This window comes from Lepidochelys kempii, chromosome 9 (genome assembly GCF_965140265.1).
Source record: "Lepidochelys kempii isolate rLepKem1 chromosome 9, rLepKem1.hap2, whole genome shotgun sequence".
Taxonomy (NCBI): domain Eukaryota; kingdom Metazoa; phylum Chordata; order Testudines; family Cheloniidae; genus Lepidochelys; species Lepidochelys kempii.
The window spans coordinates 84,538,288-84,562,570 of NC_133264.1; the positions used below are offsets into that span (position 1 = coordinate 84,538,288).

At 43.7% G+C, this 24,283-nt stretch overlaps 1 protein-coding gene across 4 annotated transcripts in view; it reads right to left on the reverse strand.

Moving 5' to 3' along the window:
- Window positions 1–24,283, reverse strand: part of TMEM164 (transmembrane protein 164) — an 86,624-nt gene that overhangs the window by 18,798 nt on the left and 43,543 nt on the right. The window contains exons 1-3 of one of the 4 annotated variants that reach the window (XM_073361208.1): window positions 23,447–23,463; window positions 12,895–13,082; window positions 11,628–11,694 (exon numbers count right to left, since the gene is read on the reverse strand). The exons of 1 other annotated variant lie outside the window; for it this stretch is intronic. In XM_073361208.1, coding sequence (XP_073217309.1) covers window positions 11,628–11,687 — 60 coding nt within the window. In that variant the 5' untranslated portion in view covers window positions 11,688–11,694; window positions 12,895–13,082; window positions 23,447–23,463. Of the gene's footprint in view, window positions 1–11,627; window positions 11,695–12,894; window positions 13,083–23,446; window positions 23,497–24,283 lie in introns of those variants that run through there. 2 more of the 4 variants (XM_073361206.1, XM_073361209.1) reach the window with 2 other exon arrangements.

Consider the following 24,283-nt stretch of genomic DNA (forward strand, 5'->3'; position numbering starts at 1 on the left):
ACCTGCAGAAACAGACCTGATAGTTAAAGTTGTACTTTTTCACATCACCATCCTAGGTACCCATTGCAGTCAGAGACATTTTTAATGAATAGAGTCACTGAAAAGTTAGCATTTACCAAGTGAGAAAGCTTTCAATTGGAACTTCAATGAACATCTCAACTCTTTACCATTTCCACTAGCAGTAGCCAGACAAATCAGCAGAGTTATGAAATTACTAGGATTTTATTTTAAGAAAGAGTTCTGACAGAAATACCACAATGCATGTACTGACACTGATCCAGAGATCCATAAAAATTTGCTTTTCAGAACAATGTTTGTTCATTTGCTGGTTTAGGATTAGACTACAATATACCTTTCATAGGAATACTTGCAATGCCTTTGAATATTTTTGGTGTAGCTTAAATTGGGATCCAAACAGACTATTGTGGCCATAAAGGGAAGCCCAGAAGGTACTTTAAACAGGTAACATTTGGAACAAGAGCACACTGGTTCATTTAGTAACTTTTCCTGTGTGCAAAAAAAATTTTTTGTCCAATATCAGAGGTGCGGTTTCTTTCTCCCCCTTTGAAGGATGCACTGAACAGTTTTTTTGGGGGGTGGGGGTGGGGAAGAGAGAAACATTTACAGACTGATATATTCCTTTTAAAAGGGGGGGGGGGACTCACACATTAGTAAAAAGTTTTTTCTAGGATGGTCTTTTTCCTCTGAGAAAAATGTTAAATTTAAAAAGGAGGGGAGAGATTACCTTAAATTTGATGGCACAGCTCTCTAATACCCCCAACCTTTAGTGGAATAGCCATCCTTAGTTCAGTCACCCAACAGCCAACTGTCTGCAATACAAACTAAGCTGGCTAATCTCACGCAGCACATCAGTGGCAAAAACTACAATAAAACACGACTCCAGATTCCCAGTCTCCTGCTCTTCTGTATCATGCTGCATACATTACGTCCATAGCTATAACACAAGAATTAGGGGTCAAACAAATGAAATTAATAGGCAGCAGGTTTAAAAACAAACAAATGGAAGTATTTTTTCACACAATGCACAGTCAACCTGTGGAACTCCTTGCCAGAGGATGTTGTGAAGGCCAAGACTATGAGAGGGTTCAAAAAAGAACTAGTTAAGTTCATGGAGGATAGGTCCATCAATGGCTATTCTGTTCGCCAGAAGCTGGAAATGGGCGATGGAATGGATCATGTGATGATTACCTGTTGTCCATTCTCTCTGGCACTGGCCACTGTCGAAGACAGGATATTGGGCTAGATGGACCTTTGGTCTGACCCAGCATGGCCACGTTCCCAAATTATTTACATTTCTTATTTATCTTATTTATTATTTATTTATTATAATTATTTATCTTATACGTTCCCAAATTATTTACATTTCTTTTTCCACCTCCAGTGCAATATTGCCAATTCTTAAAATAGAAAATTCATCAGCCGAGCCATTCAAGCAGAAGCCTGAATATGTAAAACATTATTGGATATTGTCATCTTGAATCCTGCCATCCGCTGCTAACTCCCTGGCACACACTCACCAGTCTGTAGAATAATATTTATCTTTCACCCCACGTTTTACCACTTGCTGTTGTCAGTACCTTGGAGTGCACACAGCACTGTACACCTGTCATTTTCTGCTGCATCCCATTTGCTTCATCTCTGTATTCAGCAATGGTTTGTTGATGCATGCCTGGCTGGGCAGGCTGCTGAAATTGCTGATAAATTAGCAGGCTGTTTAAAAGAGGACTTCAGCTGAGCATTAAACATCTGTTGCCTATGAGATGTCTGATACATTTCACAGCTGTATATCCTTAATTATTTATATTATCATAGTGCCTAGGAGCCCCACTCATGGACCCCAATGTACTGGGTGCTATACAAACAGAGCACACAATCTAAGTATAAGACTAGATATAGACAGACAGATAGGGAATACAAGGAAACAATATTAGTCAACATGATAAACAGTGTTCTCAGCACCCCCGTGGCCTAACTCAAGTTTTTTCTATAAGCATCATGGGAAAGGCGAGTTTTAAGGAGAACAAGGAAGTGGATTTGCAGATATTTAGGTGGAGATCCTCACAAGTGTGAAGGGCAGCATGGGAGAAAGCACTGCTTGTTTGAAAATGTAACAAATGGTCAATGGAAGCTGGCACCAGGGACTGATTAGAGGCAAAAGTCAACATTTCAGCAGTGACTGAAAGATATAGGTAGGGTGGGAATAGGCTTTTAGGGCCCTTAAAAGTGAGGACAAGTAGTTTATGTTTGATGCAATAGAGGAGGAACAGCAGAGGGAGACAAAGGAGGGGGTGCCCTGGTCAAAACTATTGGCTAGCAAAATGATATTTTCAGCTACATTCACTGAAAAGACATGAGTGAGGTACGACTGCATTTGTCAAGGCCAGAGAGAAGGACATTATGGAAATTGAAACATGATGAGACCTTGGATGAGAGATTTAAATTGTGTGGATGGATAGGAAAGGCCTTGCCTTAGAGATGTTATGTCAGGTTTAAAGATAGCCTGGGTGTGAGGACCCAAGAGGTCCATGTCAAAGATGATGCCCGTGTTACGGGCCTGAGTAGCCGACAGGATGGGGTGTTGTCCAGAGTGATCAAGAAAGAAGGTGGGGGAAAAGGACTTGAGTAGTAAGATTAAGGGTTCTGTTTTAGCCATGTTAAACTTGAGCTGACAGCTAGACATCCGTGAAGAGATGTCAGAGAAACAGGCAGATATTTTAGCTTGGGTAGACAGAGACAAGTCTGAAGTAGAGAGTTAAAGCTCTGAGTTATCAGCACAGAGCAGAACAATAGTTGAATTTGTGTTTGTGGGTGAGACTACCCAGCGATAACCTGTAGAGGATGTGGACCAAGGAGAAAGCCCCATGGAACCCACACAAAGCTGGACAGGTGATGAGGAGGATCCTCTAGTGCAGGGGTGGGCAAACTTTTTGGCCCAAGGGCCACATGGATATTGTATGGCAGGCCATGAATGCTCACAAAATTGGGGGTTGCAGTGTGGGAGGGGGTGAGGGCTCCAGCTGGGGGTGGGAGCTCTGGGATGGGGATGAGGGATTGGGGGTGCAAGAGGGTGCTCTGGGCTGGGACTGAGGGGTTCAAGGGCAGGAGGGGGAACAGTGCTGGGGGAGGAGTTGGGGCATGGGAGGGGGTCAGGAGGGCAGGCTCTGAGCGGTGCTTACCTCAAGCAGCTCCCAGAAGCAGCGGCATGTCCCCCATCCAGCTTCTATGCGGAGGTGCGGCCAGGCAGCTCTGCACGCTGCCCCATCCGCAGGTGCCGCCCCTGCAGCTCCCATTGGCCACGGTTCCTGGCTAATGGGAGCTGCGGGGGCAGCGCTTGGGGTGGGGGCAGCGTGCAGAGCCCTCTGGTTGCCCCTATGCATAGGAACCGGAGAGGGGACATACCGCTGCTTCCAGGAGCTGTGTGGAGAAGGGCAAGCCCCGGACCCTGCTCCCCAGCAGGAGCTCAAGGGTCAGATTAAAACGTCTGGAGGGCTGGATGCGTAGTTTTCCCACCCCTGCGAGGGAGATCAGGAGATAAGATGAGCTCGCTCAGTCAAGTGTAGATTAGATAGGAAAATTCTGCAAGTGTGACAAGGAAGGAGGAGGTGAAAGCCATGGGGGGGGGGGGAAGGGAGATGGTCATATCATATTTTGTAAGAAATTGGCACATTCCTGTGCAGAGAAATGGAGGCCAAAGGAGAGGAAGATTTGATGAGTAAGTTGAACAGGCAGCTGGGATTCAGTTAAGCTTGGGAATTGTTTTGCTAGCAAGATGGCAGAACTGAAAGAGAGAACAAATTTGTAGTAGAGGGAGGAAGCCCACCTGGTCATTGGATGACCACAGACTCGCCATGCAGTACATATGTCTAAGCAACACCTGAACCAAACTCCATTCCCGACAGTCAAATTCTTTCAAAAAAGGGTCACATAGGAGACAAAAAGGGACAAAGTCTTTGTGTAAATTCTAATTTATTGCAATTCCATTAAACTTGAAGGGAACTACTTGAGTGCATTTAGGTCACTGAGCCAAATTCTCTGCTAGTGTAAATGAGTGAAACACCATTTAAGTTTATGGTGCTGCCTCCATTTAGACCAGCAGAGAATTTGGGCCACAGCAACAATGCCACAAAACAGCACCCATATAGTCCTATGCTAGAGGAGGATAGAAAATAGAGACCAGCGCTACACCGTGCAAAGTGTTAAACCATAAATGTGTCTTAGGCTTACTTCAGAGGTACATGATACAGGACAAAAGGTCTTGGGTTCCTCCGAACATAATTAGTCGCAGAATTTCACATGAAGTTGAAAGCATCTGAATATTCCCTGGAGAATCTCCAGTGCCTCCAAACAAGCAATATGTATCCCCACTATCCACCAGTACACTGAAAGGGAGATAAACCTTAGATTAGAAGAGTCTGGTACCAAGTATCTAATCTTGCACGTTCTTCAATTAGCAGGTGTCTGAATTTGAAGCAGCTGTTCAACAGTGGAGCACTTTTTAAAAAAACTTCTTGTAGAAACAACACGTTTTATATTAACTTGCTCTTTGTGTTAAATTGAATTCCTGCAATGATTTTCTCTCATGATTCTATGTTACAGTGCAACTGCACAGAACTAAGAACAAACAGAAGAACAGACCAGCAAGGATGCAGATTTAACTCCATTTGAACAGCCCAGCTACAACACACATTGTATTAAACCGGATTCTGACATGCGTATGCGAGTATGACTTAGTAACCCCTGCTAACACCCACTCCAAATTGGAACTATTGTCTTATTAGGTGGAGAATTGTGAGTAGGCAGATTTTTTTACCTCAGAATGGGACAGTCAAATTTTAAAGCCTCTCTACCCACATTACTGACACACCACCAAAAACCAGAGAATTTTATTTTTACTTTTCACTGTGTTCATACTTTACTTATCTAGGATGAGACTGGTCAATTTCACTCCCTGGTTCTCAGCCAGTAGTAGGTTTGTGACACTGCACTGGTAACTTATAAACAAGGGATGAAATCTTGGCCTCAGTGAACCCAGTAGCACCAAATAAGTTGAGTGTAAATTTTACTTTGGAATCATGGGTTGTATTTAGGTCTAAATTATGGATAGCAGTCTAGTCCAGCCTTAACAAATCTATAAATATGTGCTTAAAATGTAACAGTACATTTGATTATTTTCTCTTTAGCAGCAGATGTATTTCTTACTTATCAAACATTGTAATTGCCAGTTGCATGCGGGACTGCTTCACTGTAGGAATTGGTATAGGTAGTTATCCTGATTAAAGAAAGGAAGACACAAATCCTGAAGAAACTCAGTGTATTCAGTCTGTAATGAGCACAAGCATCCATAGCTAAAAGACATGCTTATACTGAAAGTGGAGTCGATAAGCAGCAATTAATTCCTCACAAGCTATCATGAACAGTAATTAAATTTTCATAATCTATGGTGTTGTGTGTTAACAGCGATTATAATTATCACTATAACACCTATTATTTATATCAGGAGTCATAAGCAAGAGCATTTTAAAAAACAGCTGTTTAAACAGGAGCAAAACATTTCACAATTCTAACAGGACTGCTCAGAATACATTTCAGACATCATGGGATGGAGGGGAGCAGATAGAAATGTCAGAGCATAGACACATTTACAAAGGATCTTTATTACAGAACTAAAGACTCAAAACATAAAAGATTTTAACGATGAGGAGACCGATGGAACCACCACCACTAACCGGTGTGAAATGATTCTGCTGCTGCTCCACACTCTAAGGGTTGGGAGAAGGATTTTGTCCTCTCCCCACCCATATGGGAGCCCCTGAGCAAAGCCCAGGTCTTAGTGCAGAAGGGAGAGCTATCTTCTGTCACTAGAGGCTAAATCCCTGGTACCTTTGAAATAAAAGAATCAAGTAGGGAAGGGGATGGGGATGAATAGGAGAGGGAAAGTACAACTATAAACTCAAGCAAATAACCACACTATGCATTCAACTTAATCAGCTTTCTGAGGACTTATTAAATAACTAGGCCACTGCCAGCTGCAGAATTTCAAATCACACAACATTTTGACACAACATAGAAATGAAAAATTTTGCCAATATTTCCCTCCCCAGTTCTCCCAATTAGCAGCCGTTGAAATTATCATCACTCGACCTTTTGCTGCTCGACATCTTGAAAATAATTCAGTGTTATGAATTTGTTGTTCTATTTTAAAAAGTAAACAAACAATTTAGAAGGAGCAGGACTCCTGCAGGACAACACAAAAACATTTATCAGATGGCAATAAGAGTTTTGCTCAGTCGCACAGAAAAAAAAAAATACATAGAATATAGTTAAAAGTTACTACCACTGTAGTTTATAGGCTAATGCCCAGAAGCTATGACTATTTGTCAAATTTTCAGTTGCTCATGCATTGCTTGGCCTGTGCACCATGATCTATATTAGGGGTCGACAACCTTTCAGAAGCGGTGTTCAGAGTCTTCATTTATTCACTTTAATTTAAGGTTTCACGTGCCAGTAATACATTTTAACATTTTTAGAAGGTCTCTCTCTATAAGTCTATATATTATATAACTAAACTATTGTCATATGTAAAGTAAACAAGGTTTTCAAAACGTTTAAGAAGCTTCATTTAAAATTAAATTAAAATGCTGATCTTACACCGCTGGCCCGCTCAGCCTGCTGCCAGCCTGGGGTTCCGTTCACCTAGGCTGGCAGCAGGCAAAGCGGGGCCCGCGGCTGGGACCCCGGCTGGCCAGGGGCCGGCAGCCAGAACCCCAGACCGGCAGTGGGCGGAGCGGGGCCAGCAGCCGGGACCCCAGACCAGCAGTGGGCAGAGCGGCTCAGCCCGCTGCCAGTCTGGGGTTCTGTCCGCCGGTTCCTGCCAGCCAGGGTCCCGGCTGCTGGCCCCGCTCAGCCCACTGCCAGTCTGGGATCCCAGCCCTGCCCACACAGAGTGGGTACATACCTACCTTCTCCCTGGTTCTAGCCCATTCTCTTCCTCTCTCTCTGCACTGAGCTGAGGGTGGGAGTGCACTGAGCACAGGACTGGGGGTGAAGGAGCAGGCTGGGGGTTGGAGTGTAGGGTTTGGCCAGGAGCTAGAATGAGGGAGGGGGCTCAGGGTTGGGGCAGGAGGTTTGGGTGTGGAGTGCTTACCAGGGCAGCTCCCATTTGGTGCGAGGGGTGCAGGTAGGAATGTGGGGGGTGCAAGAGTCAGGGCAGAGGGCTGGGGGCATGTGAGGAGGGTGCAGGAATCAGGGCATGGAGGGCTGGGTATGTGTGAGGGGTGCAGCGGTCAGGGCAGGAGGCTAGGGTGTGAGGAGGTGCAGGGGTCAGGGCACAGGTGTGGGGGGGCAGGGGGTATATGGGTCAGGGCAGAGGGCTGGGGGTGTGGGCTAGGGTTATGAGGGTGCTCCCAGGCCCCTGTCTAGAGCGGCTCATGGCAGGGGGCTGGAGGGGATCTGCCCTTATTTTACCCCCCTTCCTCAAGGCCCTGTTCCCACCTCTTTTCCTGCGCTGCGGCTCCGCTTCTCTCCCTCCCTTGCAAAGGCCATCAGCTGATGGGTGGCAGGGAGGGAGAGGAGGAGGGGCAAGGGCAGGAACCCAGTACGCTGGGGGAAGAGGCAGGGGAGCGCGGACCTTACCTGCCCTGCAGCAGCAGCCGGCAGGACCAAGCTTCTTCACCCTACCCCCGCGGGGGCGGGGGCGGGGGCGGAGAAGAGCGGGCCATGGCGGGCAGGATTTTTAATGGCACACTGCTGCCTGCTGGGGTCCCGGCCTGGGTTCGGCAGGGTGCTGAGCGGGGCCGGTGGCTGGGACCTGGCAGGCAGCAGCGTGCCATTAAAAATCGGCACGCGTGCCATAAATTGCCGACCCCTGGTCTATATTCTGGAATTACTGGGTCTCAGAGAGGATCTGCTGCATGCTGACTATACCAGGATTTAAATGTGAAGGTCTTCTTATTCAGGTAAAACTCTTATTTTGAAGGCTTAAGTGAGATTTAAGTGATATTTAGGCCATTTGCTGGCATTCTAAATAAGGATGAATTTCAAACAGAGTGCACCAATCCCAGCATTTAAATTGAAGATTATTCTTTTAGCATCATCATATTATGCAGCATCTTTAAACAATCCTACTCTAAAAAATATATTTGACATTATTCATTTCAAGAGAGAAACCTTAACTTCAGAAACACTTTACACTGTCCTAGATGCTCATGTTAACTATGATCTCTGAATTGGTAAACTAAGCACACATCTAAATTTAAGCACACAAGTAATCCCATTACATTTATTTGGCAAACCCCAATTGCCAGCTTCAAGCAGAACAGCTCCACTGTAGAAATTAATGCACATAGTCATATGCAAAGCAATTCTGCATTAGTTCCTCAGCTGCTTACTTCTCTTATACTCGTGCCTCATTTTTTCTTCCACTTGACAGTGGCTCAATCTGATTTGCATCACCTAATCCTGTTTCTCTCAGCCTTTTCAGATTGGTGACCACTTAGTCAAAGTCAAAAAGTTTCATAACCCCTTATATTTACTCTAAAAATAAGAATAATAAATGGATCAGTGATAATGATGAACCTATCTAATTTGTGTGCGCGTGTTTCAAGGGGTAGACAGGATATTTTACCTGGAAGGATAAGAGCGTGCAAGGTGAAGGAACAAGATTTTCTTTGCTTTAGGTTGTAACAACATTTTCAACGGCTCACACCCAATCAGTTGAGAAACACCAATATAATCTATTTATTCCATTCAGAAACTAATTTCAGTGGCTCATCTTTCCAAAGAACTCTCAAAGTTCCTCTCACTCAAAATCATTCTATTTGCCCTCCATTGTACCTTCTTCACATCTGGGGGTAGTTGGTCTTTTGGGTTTTATATCAATTATGGCAGAGCCTCATACTATATTACAGAGAGGGACTCTCAGCGTTAAAAGAAAAAAAAAAACCCACTGATTTTTCATCTTTAACCTTACATTTTTCTACCCTAAGTATCATAAGAAACTATTTTTCATGTTTATTTATAAAGTGTAATCCTGCAGATGAATGCTGTTAATACATTTGTTCTGGAAATGGTATGGTCTCTCAATAAAATGTTTTGAATTTTTAGAAAAAATGCTTATATGCCAAGGTTGATGGACCTTCACATGTTCTAGATACCAAAGTGATCAACCAAAACCAAGTCGGAGGATTAATAAAATTCAATACAAATGACACTAATTTGATTTTATGCAGATCAGTGCTAGTAAGACTGTCAGGATTTGCAAATGGACAACCAGTAACTGGCTTTATGATGATACTTACCACTTCAACCTCACTCAACTAAAGCAGACAGTAATCTTGCTAATGAAGAATATCATTAACCCCTTCATAGATTAGCCAGCTGGTGAGTTACAGGAATATTTCATTAAGCCGATAAATTTAAAAGCTGCCCCCCCCTTGTAAATGATACCTACTGTAAGTGCAACAATAACAAAATTTCTGTAACCAAGTACCATATTCTCCATCAACATGGAACATCAGTCATTAAATAGAATGAAATGTACCTATCCTCCATATTCTCAATGCCCTGAAGAGTGTTTCAGTGAACAAGCACTGTATGTACTTACTATATGCACAGGAAAATAGAGGTCTCTTAAATCTATTGGCATTTTTAATGTGGCTCAGAGTCAGCGGGTCAGTCTGTCTTACCACTGACCCTCAATACCATTTACAAACAGTTCAGAGTTGGAAAATTATTATTCCAGACCCCAATAAATTAAGCTATCACCTTCTCCTGAGCATCTAAATTTGTGCCAGATTTGAAAACTCTGGATCAAGACACAGCATGCATACAACTGCTATGCCTGATTTAATCATATAAATACTGTTACATGCCCATTCTATTTACAAGCGTAACACACCTAGCTGGCCACATGTTCATGCACATCATAGATTAGGCATGCCCAAATGTGTGTCCATGCCTCAAGCTGAAAATATAGCCATTTATGTCTAGCCCACACAGCATCTTGAAAACCCTTTCTGGGCCTTCTTCACTGTGAAGTATCTTTTGAAAGCTATGAACCCTTCCCTTGGTTGAAAGGCCAAGATGGAACTGATTGCCTGAATAAACTGTTTGCTTTCAGTTGGCTGACATTGCGAATGCCATCATGTTAACTCCCTGTGATGTTAGTGTTTGATGTGAACCCACACAAGCAAGTAATTGCAGAGAGAAGAGATTCCAGATGGGCACTCTGGACCCAATTCTGCACGGCCTTGCAGCTTGAACGATCATTGTCACCTGTGTAGAGTGAGCGTAGAACATCCCTGAATCAGAATAGGTGCCATGGAGAGGACTCTAGCGCTCTACTCTCACTAGAAAAAAAAAAATGTGGGTTAACTCAATTTTGCTAACTTGAGTTAATAAAACATGAGGTAAAAGTCTAGCGAAGACAAGACCGTTTGCATTCTCACATCTGTTAGTAGGTTGAGATAAAGAATAAAGGAGAGCCTAGGCCTTAACTTCACTTGCTAATTTGTGTGCAAAGTACAGACTACCCTGCCTTCACGAGGATTTTATGTCAAGTTAAGAATCCACATGTTTTCTAGTAAAGACAAGATGACTTAAGTGTAAGGCAGTATAGTGTCAGGCTTCAAATCTTTAACTTGTCATGTTGTATCCTAACCCTCTACATCACATTTCAGAGAGATATTACCTTTCTCAATTTGCTGCAAGGCAGCATATAACAGGGTGGATTTTTTTTCAGTTCAGATTTGTTTTCCCCTTCAATGTGAATTCCTCTCTTTGGATGGATGGATGGATGTAGAACAATGCTAGTGCAACAAGTTCTTGTAGTTTGAGGCATACTCTCTAACTGCATATAGAGCCTGCTATCCCTGTTAGAACAATACAATACAGCTCTCTTGCACAAATTCAATTAAAAACAAACATTTAAGAACAAAAATGTGTAGTGATTCAGAGGGCCAGCTGTTTGTGGCAGCAATCAGGAAAGAATCCCTATTTACAACAGGCAGCTTTGCCACAAGTTCCAAGTGCAGTGAGGTGTTAGCCACTGCTGAAGACAGGACATCCCACTTGATGGACCCACCATCTGAGTGAATATGGCAAGTTCTATGTTCCAATTCTTTGAAAGACAAGCCACTTTGTGTTTCAGCAAGCTCTCTCAGGAACAGGACCAATTTCCATCCATTCTGTGTGAGACTCTCTCAGGACAGCACTTTCTCAACATCTCAGATAATTTAGCAAAATACAGAGCTACCAACACAACTACAGCACATGCAAATTCATTATGCAAATAGCTTTGCAGGGAGGAAGCCCTTGTAGAAACAAAGCTATGGGATTAAAGGAGCTTTCTGGGATCATCAATTTACAAGCAGTGAGGAACTATAAAAGGTCAAACTTTCCATTGCATTTGGGAGGCTGGGTGCTGTGCATATCTGGATAGTTTGGTTACTGCTTTGAAGAGATGCTCAAAAAATCTCTATTGCTTTGAGCCTGTTGCAAAGGTCAAACCTCTTTCCAGGGAAACAGCATTTTAGAAAATGAACATAAAAGTGAACTCCAGGACTACAGAATAAGAAGTCAGAGGAGAAAGCAAGGCATGGTTTACTCACCAGGCGTGTATTAACCACAGGAAACAGCAATGCCAAGAGGGCCCCATTTAACATATGCATCTGTAACCTTAGAAGAAAGAGGGGCAATGTTATTTTCACAGCCTGAAAATTAAGTATCAAATGTGCACTTTCAACATATTTTATGTACTGTAGAATGATTTTCCATAAAGTAGCAAAAGCTTTGCATAAGCTCTGTTCACTTGAATTTGCATAAAGCCATTAGGAGTCCTTATGGCACCTTAGAGACTAACAAATATATTTGGGCATAAGCTTTCGTGGGCTAAAGCCCACTGTTAACTGTCATAAACCAGATAAAACCTCCTTAATAAACAAACATTTAAATAATTTCCTGTAGTAAGAGTGCTTTCTATAATGAGCTTTGGATTCCTAAGTGGTTTGCACTGCTGGTCTGTAATCATGGTCATGCCAGAGGCTGCTGGAGGGTTTTTATTTGGGGAGCTTAAAATAGGTATTTCACCAAACGCCTTTATTCCTATTCAACAATAAAAATGCATGATGTCAAACTAAGGCTTCAAAAATTTAAGCAGCAGCACTGTTTTTATGAGTGGTGTCTAAATTTAAAATATAAGAAAGATTCATGCATTCTGCATTCAAACCAACACGGCAAATCTTGAGAAGGGGATATATAGGGAAAACACTATTGCAATTAAAATGCTGTATTTCCCATAACTGCAGGTCATTTCACCTTGAACTACTGTCTCATCTCACATAATAAGTGGGATCAGTCCTGTTTAAATCTCCATTACAGAAGAGATACAGTGCATATAAAGCTCCATATGGTGAACAGAGCTGGCCAAAGAATCTGTTCAGAACAACACTAGTTACAAATTATTGCATTCCCTCCCCCCCCCCCGCAATAATTATTCACAGGAATAATCTCTGCTGTTCCATTCAACAAAGGGTTGAATGGTATTTGTGAAATACATTTCCCCCATCATTTGGGGAACATTTTATTTGCAAGTTATTTTCCCCTGTTCTCCAATCCCAAGACCAAGAACAAGGAGCTACACCAGCAGTTCAATTGTTTGTGCATCCTGAACCCTGCAGGATGTGAGCTGCAAGGGGGACCAAGCTTAACAACTCATCCCTACCTTGTAATCATATTAACATGCTGAAATGAGCAAGCCAGTGGCAAAAGGGCTAGCACAGCCAACACATTCCTATGAATCCAAGCATGCATTGCTGTAAGATTATATTGTGATAGAGAAATGAGCATATTCTTGAGCTCAGTATGCATTTCACTCACAAAAGGAGTACATGGCTCTGTTCTCTCAAAAACCTCAGTTCATCCAGGGTTAGTCCTCTATAGGTCCTCTTGTATATCCAACTAAAACTCAAGAGAATACGAATGCTGACCGAAAGCACAGTGTGCTCTCCTCGGGCACGCAGGATCGCAGCTCAATCCAAAATTTAAAAAGAGGCAATCTGACATTCCTATGCATGGAAACAAAAGTTAAATAGCGAGGGATGACTGTCCTGCAGAAATATAAAGTTAAAACCAGGCACCAATAAATCTTTGGAAAGTTACTTTTATGTTTGCTTACAAATTCACTAACTCTTAGACCACTTTAAATTACAATTGAATTCAAGCCCACCTGCACAAACCACCTGAAGAATGAATGCAGAGTCTGTGTTTATTTTCTCCTCACCCAAAATGTCTTCCAAGAAAATGATGAGAACCACAGCTCTGAAGTGGAGCAGAGCACTGTAGCTGCTCAGGCTGGACACCAGGATTCTTGGGTAATGGTGCACTTGGTGAGAAGGAACAGGAGGTAGGAAAAATGGGACTAGCAACCCTGCAACTTGGCTAACAAAGAGAAATGGGAAGGATAGACGGTCCACCAGTGCCTGTTGCAGGCAATTGCAGAAGTGATCACCAAGTAAGAGAAGCCCACCTAATCCAGGCAAAGGATCCTTGTTCAACTACAAGAGAGATCCTGTCAATGAACCAAGGGGGGAAATTCCTCCCCGATTCCACATTTAGAGATTAGTTTACCTCTGTGCATGAGCCCGAGCCCAACCCCATCCCTGGTCTTCAGAGCCTGAGCTGCAATGTCTACACCGCTGTTTTTAGTGCAATAGCATGAGTCCTGCAAGCCTGAGTCTGTAGACCCAGGCTCAGACTCGCTGCCACGGGTTTTAAAATGCAGTGTAGTACACACTATGTCTAAACTTTAATTTTCAGTTGTGTTTTAACACTTGTTAATTAACATGACTAAACACAAACTTTGCTCCAGGATATGTGCCTGTTCCTTGTCATGTTTAACCACTGGCTTCTAGCATCTACACTAAAATTTACAATGATCTTATTTAGCAGTATTAAAACACAACAAAAATGAGACGACAATCCCTGTCAGGCAAATACAGAAGAAAGTTTAAGCACTTTAAAACACAGTGTTAGCTATGAACTACACAGGGAAGGATGAACCAGTAGTTAGGGTGTTAGCTAGGAATTCGTAAGTCCCAGGTTCAATTCCCTGCTCCGTCCATGGATTTTCTGGGCAAGTCACTTAGTCTCTCTGTACCTCAGGTCCCCATCTGTAAATTGGAAATAAATAGAAGTTCCTCACAGGATTGTTGTGAGGATAAATGCATTAAAGGCTGTCTGATATTATGGTAATAAGGGGTCATTTAAGTACATACGATAGCAAGCCAGCCACTAATATGGTAGAAAGAGCCTAAATGTCAGTCCTTTTAACCTAAAAGGAGTAATTGGTACAATATCTGGAACATCTGTTTGTATCGTTCTAGATACTCGCGGAGGAGATTTCAAGATCTAACACTTGTATATTAAAACACACTGCCCCAGAAAAGACACTGACTGCTTCAAAAAATTTAAAACATACTTTAGAGCAGAGATCCCCAACACGGCGCTTGACGGGGTGTTTATGTGCCCCCGCCTAGTGACACGGTGTGAAAACTAGTGCCCAGCAGGGGAGAGAAGCCGCAGCCCCGCACCTGCCGGGGACAGAGAACTCCAGGGCTGCAGGCTGCGAGTGCCGGTGTTCTCTGTCCCTGGCAGGGGCGGGGCCGCAGCTTTTCTCCGCATTACCCAGAACTGCCAAAAAAAAAAAAAAAAAAAAAAGCGGCTTAGACTGCCGCTGCCGGAACTGCCAAAGCGCCAAACAAAAAAAAAAACCACTCGGACTCTGCCGCCACAAGAATGGACAGAATGCCGCCCCAGGCACTTGCTTGCTCCACTGGAGCCGGCCCTGTAGGTGAGCATTCTTCCGCTGCACTAATGCTGCTGTTTTCTCATGCTTTGCGATTTTTTTTTTTTAAACACATTTTGGTTTTAAAAAAATGAGTGGTTCAAATAAAAGACAATGTACGTATTATTTCAACGCAGAGTGGGAGGAATCCTATTGTTTTATTGAAAATAAAGGGAAATGTGTTTGCTTATTGTGCGGTGGTACTGTTGCAGTGCCGAAAAAACAATGTCAAACGCCATTTCCAAACTAATTACAGCGCTTTTGACACTTGCCATCCACTTAAATCTGAGTTGAGAAAGAAGAAAATGAATCAACTCAAACCAAACCTATCCGCCCATCAATCTGTTTTCACTAGACAAGTGGTAAAGTCTAAAAGTGCTACTATTGCTTCCTTTAAAATTGCTCATCTGCTCGCAAAGAAGAAAAAACGTTTCAAGATGGTGAATTGTTGAAAGAAGCATTTTTGACTGGTTGCCTGTTTCAAGGATTTCCTAACAAGCGTGAGATTTTGTCAGCAATACAAGACTTGCAGTTATCAGACAACACAGTTACGAGGAGGATACATGCAATTTCAAGCGACATACAAACTCAGCTAAAGGATGACTTGGAAATATGTGACTGGTTTTCACTACAGTTCGATGAGTCGACAGATATATTGGATACAGCACAGTTGGCAGTTATGGTGAGGGTGGTATTTAGTGACTTCACCGTAAAAGAAGAGTTAAGTATTGCCTATGAAAGGGTGAACAAAGGGTGAGGACATCTATAATTTATTCAAATCATACTCAACATCAAGTAGTCTGCCACTGCACAAGCTGTCTGCGATCACCACTGATGGGGCACCAGCAACGATGGGCAGCGCCAATGGATTCATTGCACTCTGCAAGAAGAATGAATCCTTTCCCAACTTTATGTCTTAACATTGCATTATCCATCAAGAAGCTTTGTGTGTCAAAGTTCATTCTTTTCAACACATCGTGAATGTCGTTATTAAAATAATTAACTCTATTTGAGTGAAACCTTTGCAACACCGACTTTTAAAGGCCCCGTTGGAAGAGATTGATGATAAACAATCTGATCTTATCTTGCACACAGAAGTACAATGGCTGGGCAAAGGTAAAGTTCTTGCACGTTTTTTAAGCCTAATTCAAGGGATCAAAGAATTTCTGAACTCCACAAATCAGAACTTCGAGCAACTAGAAGACTCCAGCTCGTTAATGGACTTGGCTTTTCTTGCCGCCATCGCTGACAACTTGAACATTTTAAATCTTGAGCTCCACGGAAAAGACAAACATGTGGCTCAAATGATAGGTTCTGTAAAATCATTCAAAGCAAAACTGATCTTGTAGATGTCACATATGAAGACGAAGTCTCTCATACATTTCCCAAGTCTGAAGAAAATAGTATGTGACAGTGATTTTAACCCATCACCATGAGCAAATTCACATGGTAAGGTGAAAGATTAGTTGCCGAATAATTTAATTAATACCTTTTACATGTAAAATTACCTTTTTTATCTTATGGAGTCATATTAAATATTAAATATGACGTTTTTCATATTATTTAATGTACAAAATAAGCCTTGAAAAATTGTTGGCGCCCGCCACACTTCTGAAAACATGAATGTGCGACTGGCCACAAAAAGGTTGGGGGCTAGTGCTTCAGAGTAAGACAGACAAGACACAAGATGGAGTAAGACTGATGCTGTAACCAGCAAGTGAAACAGAATCAGATTTCTATGGTTTGCTCCATGGTTGATGTTTTAGTCATAAGCTTTATGTGTTAGCGTTCTTCCCTAAGCCCATTACTTGCCTGGCCCATTTCTTGACATTCTCCCTCTGAGCAAACAGTCAAGTTACTAAATAGAAAGATATATTGACCTCAAATTTATGAGAAAGTTCTTTGAGTGCACAGGGCACTGGAATGGGACTCAGGAGACCTGGTTATACTCTTGTGGCATCATTGGCATAGCCACTGGGAGTCACTTCACCTCCATCTCCCCTCATGCCCTGTCTATTTAGACAGCAAGCTTTTGGGGACAGTGGCTGACCTTTACTGCGTTTATACTATATGTTTACTACAGTGTGAGCCCAGTTATGGTTAGCAACTCTAAGTGCTACTCTAACTTACATAATTAAATTTCAGGAACAGGACAAACATTCACACCAACAAGCTTATCTTGACCTGTGAGCAAGAAGGGGCAGAGGAGATAAGCCCGCAAATCTCATTGCTGAAAATGCTAACGTTAAAATCTCATTACAGGAAGAATCCCAGATTCTTAAATAAGGACATCCATACAAACCAGAACTGACAAGGAGGTGAATGACTAAAAGGTAGGATCATTTTTGAGCTCACATCTGTGGAGTAAACAGTAGGAACGTATGTATCATTAGAAACCAAAACAAAATTTTAGCCATCTGGAAGCCAGTATTAGATTTTTACACTAAGGTGGGCTGCCACCCACAGGCTAGAGTTTCTGCTCATTATCAGGTTGACTAAAAGCATCTAAGAGTTCTCAGAAAATTGTTTTATATAGCTACTGCGGAGATTGATGTTGTACAGTCAATTAATGCCACTAATGATCCACATGGAAATGCAATAACTTCTTGTTCTTACATTTCACAGTACTTGAACTGAACCGAGACCACTTAGACTTCATTTCACACAAGCCACCACAGCCATCAGAAAGTGAGGTTTTACAGTCTCTACCCAAACTGAGCTGGACCAGAAACAATGACCATGGGGTACAAGGATTTGTATCCTGTTACAAATCTCAAGTCACACAGTCCCCTGGACAAACTCATTAAAAATCCTATCAGGGCTATTTGGTCTGTCCCCTTTTAACATATCCAGTCACTTTATTATAAACACTTTACCTTTTATCTCTACAGGCAATATCCTGCCATCCTTACTCAGGCAGAACTCCTGTTGAAGTCAAGGAGTAAGGACTGCAAGATTTAGCCTCATATAGCAAGGGTTCAAAGACATGCTATTTTATCAATCAAACTAATATGGAAATTTCACAGGGATTCATGCTAACAGTTCTAATAACCTTGACCAAAGAACATGGAAACTGCATTTATCACTGTAGGTTCTCTCGAGTGACATACTGTAAGGGATAATCCAATTACACATATTCTTTCCTTTGGACTCTGTAGGGACAATGTTCAATTAAAATAAAAATGTCTTTGCAAAGCACACCATAAATCAGTCACTGTGATTTCAAAAACCACACAATACCAGGCACATCAGGGTGCAGGAACAGCTATTACCAGACCCAGGAAAAAGGGTGGTTTTCATTTTTAAAAAGAAAAAACAGTTCTGATTGAAATTGGGGGAAATCAAATGAAGGTTTTTTTATGAGACTTTGCACTGTGTTCAGCAATCCAAGAGCCAAAGGCCAGCGTTCCCTTAAGAAAGTCTACATGTTCACATGGCGAAAGGAAAAGAGAAGGTCCATGCACAAGTGTAAGCAGATTCTATTATAATATAAAAAGCTAATCCTAAATGCAATAAAGGAGCCTGATATCTGGACATTAGAGCACAGAAAGCCCTCCAAAGAGTAGACCACCCACATTCCTCTTTTAAAAATTCCATCCGCTCATACCACTTAATTTTCAGAATCCCCACTTCTTCCAAACTGACACACAACCTGTGAAATTAAAATACTAATTTTTCCTCTCTCTCAGAGGCAGGGTTTTATTGGGGTCAGGACACATCAGAATGGAGACTGCAAGAGGAAACCAAATCTTAGGCATCAGTTACAGAGCTGATCATTGGCAGAGGACATGTATTTTGCATATCTGAAACAAGAGAATGTAGCTTTTGCAAAATTCGGTACACCCAAGACCACACAATAGAATCCATACAGTGTTCACTCCCTTCTCCTGATTGCATTTTGTTTTTGAATTTGCTGCAAGTCATCCACATAAGAGATTTCCTTGGAGTCAATATGGCATTTTGAAAGCCTATTCCCTGATATTAAACGTAAAATGTCCAACAGCTCTCACAGTGAGCATTTTTTGTGCAGACACTCGCACAGTAATTAGCAATACTAAAGACTGGGTGCTGAGAAACAGAAAAGGTTACTAGCTGGGGCAGAAAAATCACGTTACTAACTCTTTCCACTACCCCACTATTGTGCTAGAACGTCACACATTCTAGGCTCTGCCAATATGTAAGGAGGATGACTAAGAACTACGACTTCATTTTGAAAGCTCTGGCTTCACCACCAACTCTCCATGCCACCTTCGGCAAGTCACTTAGCCTTTCTTGTGCCATGGTCTCCCCATCTGTGAAATGAAGAGAACGTGATTTACCCAGCTTTATAAAGAGCTTTGAGAATATTTGCCAAGCCTGGCTCAGATGAATGCTGGTAGTCCTTTGAGATCCTCCAGTGTACACTGCTAATGCTAAGTATTATTGTTATCCAACAGGAATACTTAAAAGCTCCTTATGTATACCAAAGCCATGCTCCATGAGTTTACAGCATAACGTCACACCAGATTAGCCTCAAAATAGGCTTGTTACAGTTTTATGGACATTGGGAAGAGAAAGTTTTATTTTTCTGTTCATGTAGCAATAGAAAATCAGCACAAATCAGAAAGCCTCTGAAGAGACGCTATCTATGAAAATAATAAAAAAATAATTCCTCCCATTACTCTCCTCCCCTCCTCCGCCTTCCCCCAATAAAAACAGTTAGCTGAGAGTATGGGCATTACATCACTCTCCACCTGCACTTTGAAAAAAATACAATTCTAGAGAAAACATGAAGCCCATAGTCCTAGCTGAGCTTGACCCTAATGGCGAAGAAGGAGAGGAGCAAAACTGGCTTTTCGCTTTTCCTATGCTGGAGCTGCCAGATGTTAATGTGGCCCGTGGCACAGGATACAGTAATCTGTTGGCTTCTCTAATTTGTACCCAGCTGCCCAGGACAGATGGGCCGTTGCCTCAGCAAGATACCGCTCTGAACATGCTCCCTCCCTCAAAAGGAGGTGTGAATTGCCACAGCAACTCTATTCCTGCTGTAGATTCCCCTGTGGAATTCCCAGGGATCCCTTACAGCAGAGGTTCTCAAACTGTGGTCTGTGGATCACCAGTGGTCCGCGAGCTCCATTCAGGTGGTCCGTGGATAGTTCCCTCTAAGGTGTGCACCTAAGCAGCCACTCACGAGAGAATGAAGAGCCACCCACCTAATTAGTGGAGCTGCACAGGCGTGGCTCCACTAATTAGGTGCCGGGACCCTAGAGAGGACACACAGGTAAGGTGAGGTGGTGGCCTTGGGGGGAATAAGGGGTAGGTGGGAGGGGACAGTGGGGTGAGAAGAGGGGGGCGAGGGGGATTTGGGATGTGCAGGGCTGCGGCAGCCAGAGAGGGCACATCAATCGCATTAGGAAGGTAAGACTACTAATTTCAAATATAAGTTGTGTGCTTTTATTTGTAGAACCAAAAACAAACGTTAATTATTAAGGTTTTTTTATATAGCACTTTTATCCAAAGCGCTTTACAATAGTTAGCTAACGGTACAAGCAACATTTGGAAAGATCATTAAGTGGTCTGCTGAGACCCTCAGCAATTGCAAGTGGTTCACAAAAAAAAAGTTTGAAAACCACTGCCTTACAGTATCTTTGTGGCTTCATTACGCTGTATGCGTAGAACAACAACGAAGAATCAGGTTCATTGCCTTTCAACTGCTATAGGTTACGTCTACACTGCAATTAGACACCTATGGCTGGCCTTTACCAGCTGACTCAGGTTCATGGGGCTCAGGATGCAGGGCTGTTTAATTGCAGTGTAGATGTTTAGGCTCAGGCTGCAGTCCAAGCTCTAGGACCCTCCCATCTCGCAGGGTCTTAGAACCCAGGCTCCAGCCCAAGCCTGGATGTCTACACTGTAATTCAGGGGTTCTCAAACTGGGGGTCGCAAGGTTATTACATGGGGGTCATGAGCTGTCAGCCTCCACTCCAAACCATGCTTTGCCTCCAGCATTTCTAATGGTGTTAAATATATAAAAAAGTGTCTTTCATTTATAAGGGGGTCGCACTCAGAGGCTTGGTATGTGAAAGGGGTCACCAGCAGGGCTGTCCCTACCCATACGCAAAGTACACAGCTGCGTAGGGCACCAGGAAATTTGGGGCACCACATTCTGCATGCTGTTCCAGCCCCTACCCCGTCTCTTCCCCATAGACCCACCCTCTGCTCCGCCCCAGCCCCGCCCCCACTCCACCCCTTCCCCAAAGCCTCTGACCCCGCTCCTTCCCACCCAGCCCCGCCCCTTCCCTGCAGACTCTGCAGCAGGGCAGGCACCTAGCACTCACTACGTGGTAAGTGGAGTGACCCGGCCCCAGCCCGGTCTGTGCCGCCAGTGAGTGCTGGAGAGCGGGTTCCACCTGGCCCCCAAGCCAGCCCCCCCCCCGGCGAAGGCCTGCCCCATCCCCATGGGGGGACTCTGTAGGGCCCGAGAATAGCTAGGGATGGCCCTGGTCACCAGTACAAAAGTTTGAGAACTACTGCTGTAATTAAATAGCCCCACAAGCCTGAGTCAGCTGGCATGGGCCAGTCATGGATTTTTAATTGCAGTGTAGACACCCCCAGCGGTGAGCTGGAGCCGGTTCGCTGGAACCGGTTGTTAAATTTAGAAGCCCTTTTAGAATCGGTTGTCCCACGAGGGACAACCGGTTCTAAAAGGGCTTTTAAATTTAACAACTGGCCAAAAGTGGCACCTAAGGCACCCACTCTGTGGGTGCTCCAGGGCTGGAGCACCCCCCAGGAAAATTTGGTGGGTGCAGAGCACCCACTGGCAACTCCCCGCACCCGGCCCCAGCTCACCTCCACTCTGCCTCTGCCCCTGAATGCACCACCCCGCTCTGCTTCTCCACCACCCCCCTCAGCTTCCCACAAATCAGCTGTTCACGCGGGAAGCCTGGGAGGGCTGAGAAGCAAGCAGCAGCTTCGCGCTCAGGCCCAAGGAGGCGGAGCGAAGGGGAGCTGGGATGGGGGACGGGGGGGGCATGAGGAGGGCCGGCCATGCCACAGCAGGTAACCCAGGGGGACCGAGAAGCAGAGCGGGGCGGTGCGTTCAGGGGCGGAGGCGGAGCGGAGGTGAGCTGGGGCTGGGCGGGGAGCTGCCGGAGCACCCACGGAGTCAGTGCCTAAGGCGCCACTTTTCATATGATCAGTGGGGGGAGCGGCCATTCCCCCTGCTTCCCCCCTAGCTATGCTACCCCGCCCCTAGGAGCCAGAGGGACCTGCCGGATGCTTCCTGGGAGCTGCCCCGGGTAAGCACTGCTGGGACTCCTCACTTCGCCCCCCTGTAAGGCAGGTCCCTCTGGCTCTTAGGAGCGGGGCGGGGTGGGCACCCACTACGGTGGCCCACGAGACCCTCCTGCCCGGATCCGGGGGCAGTCAGGGGACAGGAGTTGATGGGACAGGGCTCAGTGGGGGGGGAGCCACAACCCCCTCGTGGGGTGAGGAGGGAACTGGTTGTTAAGATTTTGGCAGCTCATCACTGGACACACCCACAGTATCCCAGCCCTTTCAAATTCCTCTTGCCCTGCAGGGCGAGTTCCAATGAACGGTGAACTCCTCCAATACATAAAAAATTACAGTGCCCTCTCTCTGAAAAAAAGGAATTTTAAAGGCCCAGGACTGTGCACACCTGGACTTTGAGATCAGTACTTACTGGGATTTAAATGTGGTGATGTTAATCGTTGCAAGAATGTCATTGTCTTGCATTTTGGTAACTTACGGCTTCCATCTTAAGTAATAACAACAACAATACATAGCTCACATATGGTGCTTTAGATCCATAGATCTCAAAGCACTTCACAAATGGAGTTAAGTTACATTATTTTACAGATAGGGAAACTGAGGCACAGGAAGGTGAAGTGACTTCCCCACGTTACTCAGCAAACCAGAGGCAAAGCTGGGAATAGAACATAGGTCTCACAAGGCCCAGTCCAGAGCTCTCTATCCACTGGGTCACACTGAGTTTCTTATTGGAAACAGAGTGTTACTGCAAAAACTCTAACTTTCAAGTTAGCACCAGTAAGTCATGTTTTAAAAAAAGAAATTAAGCTTTAAATATTTGTCAATCTGTTTGAGCAACTGGTAAGAATTTTGGTACAACTATTTAATGTTTAACTCTATCTTTATGGCATTTAGAATGATCTGTTAATCCTATAGAACCTGCAGAATGACGTAGAGGAATTAATCATTTTAAAAAATGGTAGGGGGAGATAATCAAAGGGCATAAGGCATGTGATGTAGATTACACAAGCCCAGAATCTAATCAGTGCAAGAACACCTGCATCCATCACTGAGTTTGCTGGGTCACTGCCTATTGCTAGAGACATCAAACACCCTTAAAATAAGGAAACAAGTTTAAGTATGGCAACAAGCCCTGATTTAAGTCATGTACACTTTCAGACAGCCTTCTACTTTTCATTCCAGCCAGTTCTGGGCTACAGTGCATGACACACAGAGCCCAGATATATAATTTTAAAACATAGCTGAAGTCAAAGCATTACAACCTATATACATTATGCAAATAGATAGGAAAGCAGTAAGAGAGAGAACTGATGTTACCTGAACAGAATCATTGCACCACGACATGGGGGACAGGCGAGGAGAAAAATCTGAAATATTAAACAAAAAAAGCTGGTTATCGATATGATTTTTTAAAAATTAATTTCCTCAACATTTCTCTCCTTCTCCCACATGTCACAGATAGTCCATCCAGTCGGAAGTTGTTCCAGCTACAGCAGGCCTTTGTACCAGGAAAGGGTTTAAAAATATTATCAAGCTAAAGATTCCACACCACCTTCACATAGATCTGAGCAGCAAAAGTGGCATCTAAAACTTTATTTCCCCAAGTCCAAAGGGCTCAAGTCTGATGTCCAGGCCATCTCTAATGCTCCCCCATTACAAGAGCTCCTCAAATACTGTTGCTGTGCAAGAGCAAACTACATCATTATTAATTATTTCTACTGTGATAGCTGCCAGAGCTCCAATCAGCAGCAAGGCCCTGTTGTGCTAAGTCAGGGATTCCCAAACTTGGTTAGCGGCTTGTTCACGGGTAAGCCCCTGGCAGGCCGCGAGACGCTTTGTTTACCTGAGCGTCCGCAGGTACAGCCGCTCACAGCTTCCAGTGGACATGGCTCACCATTCCCAGCCAATGGGAACTGCGGGAAGAGGTGGCAAATACTGCAAATACTGAAGCTAGTTATCTAAGGCAACAGTGGTGATTTTCCAAAGCACTGGTATGAACTGCAGCAGTAAATGGATATACATTTCCTGAGATCAAGGATAATGCAATGATACTGGAACAGCAGACAAGGTGGGTAAAAATTGATGATTTTTAAGAACAAAAAAAAAAAAAATTGGATTTTTTAGTATAAATTAACTAGGTTTATTTTTTAAAGA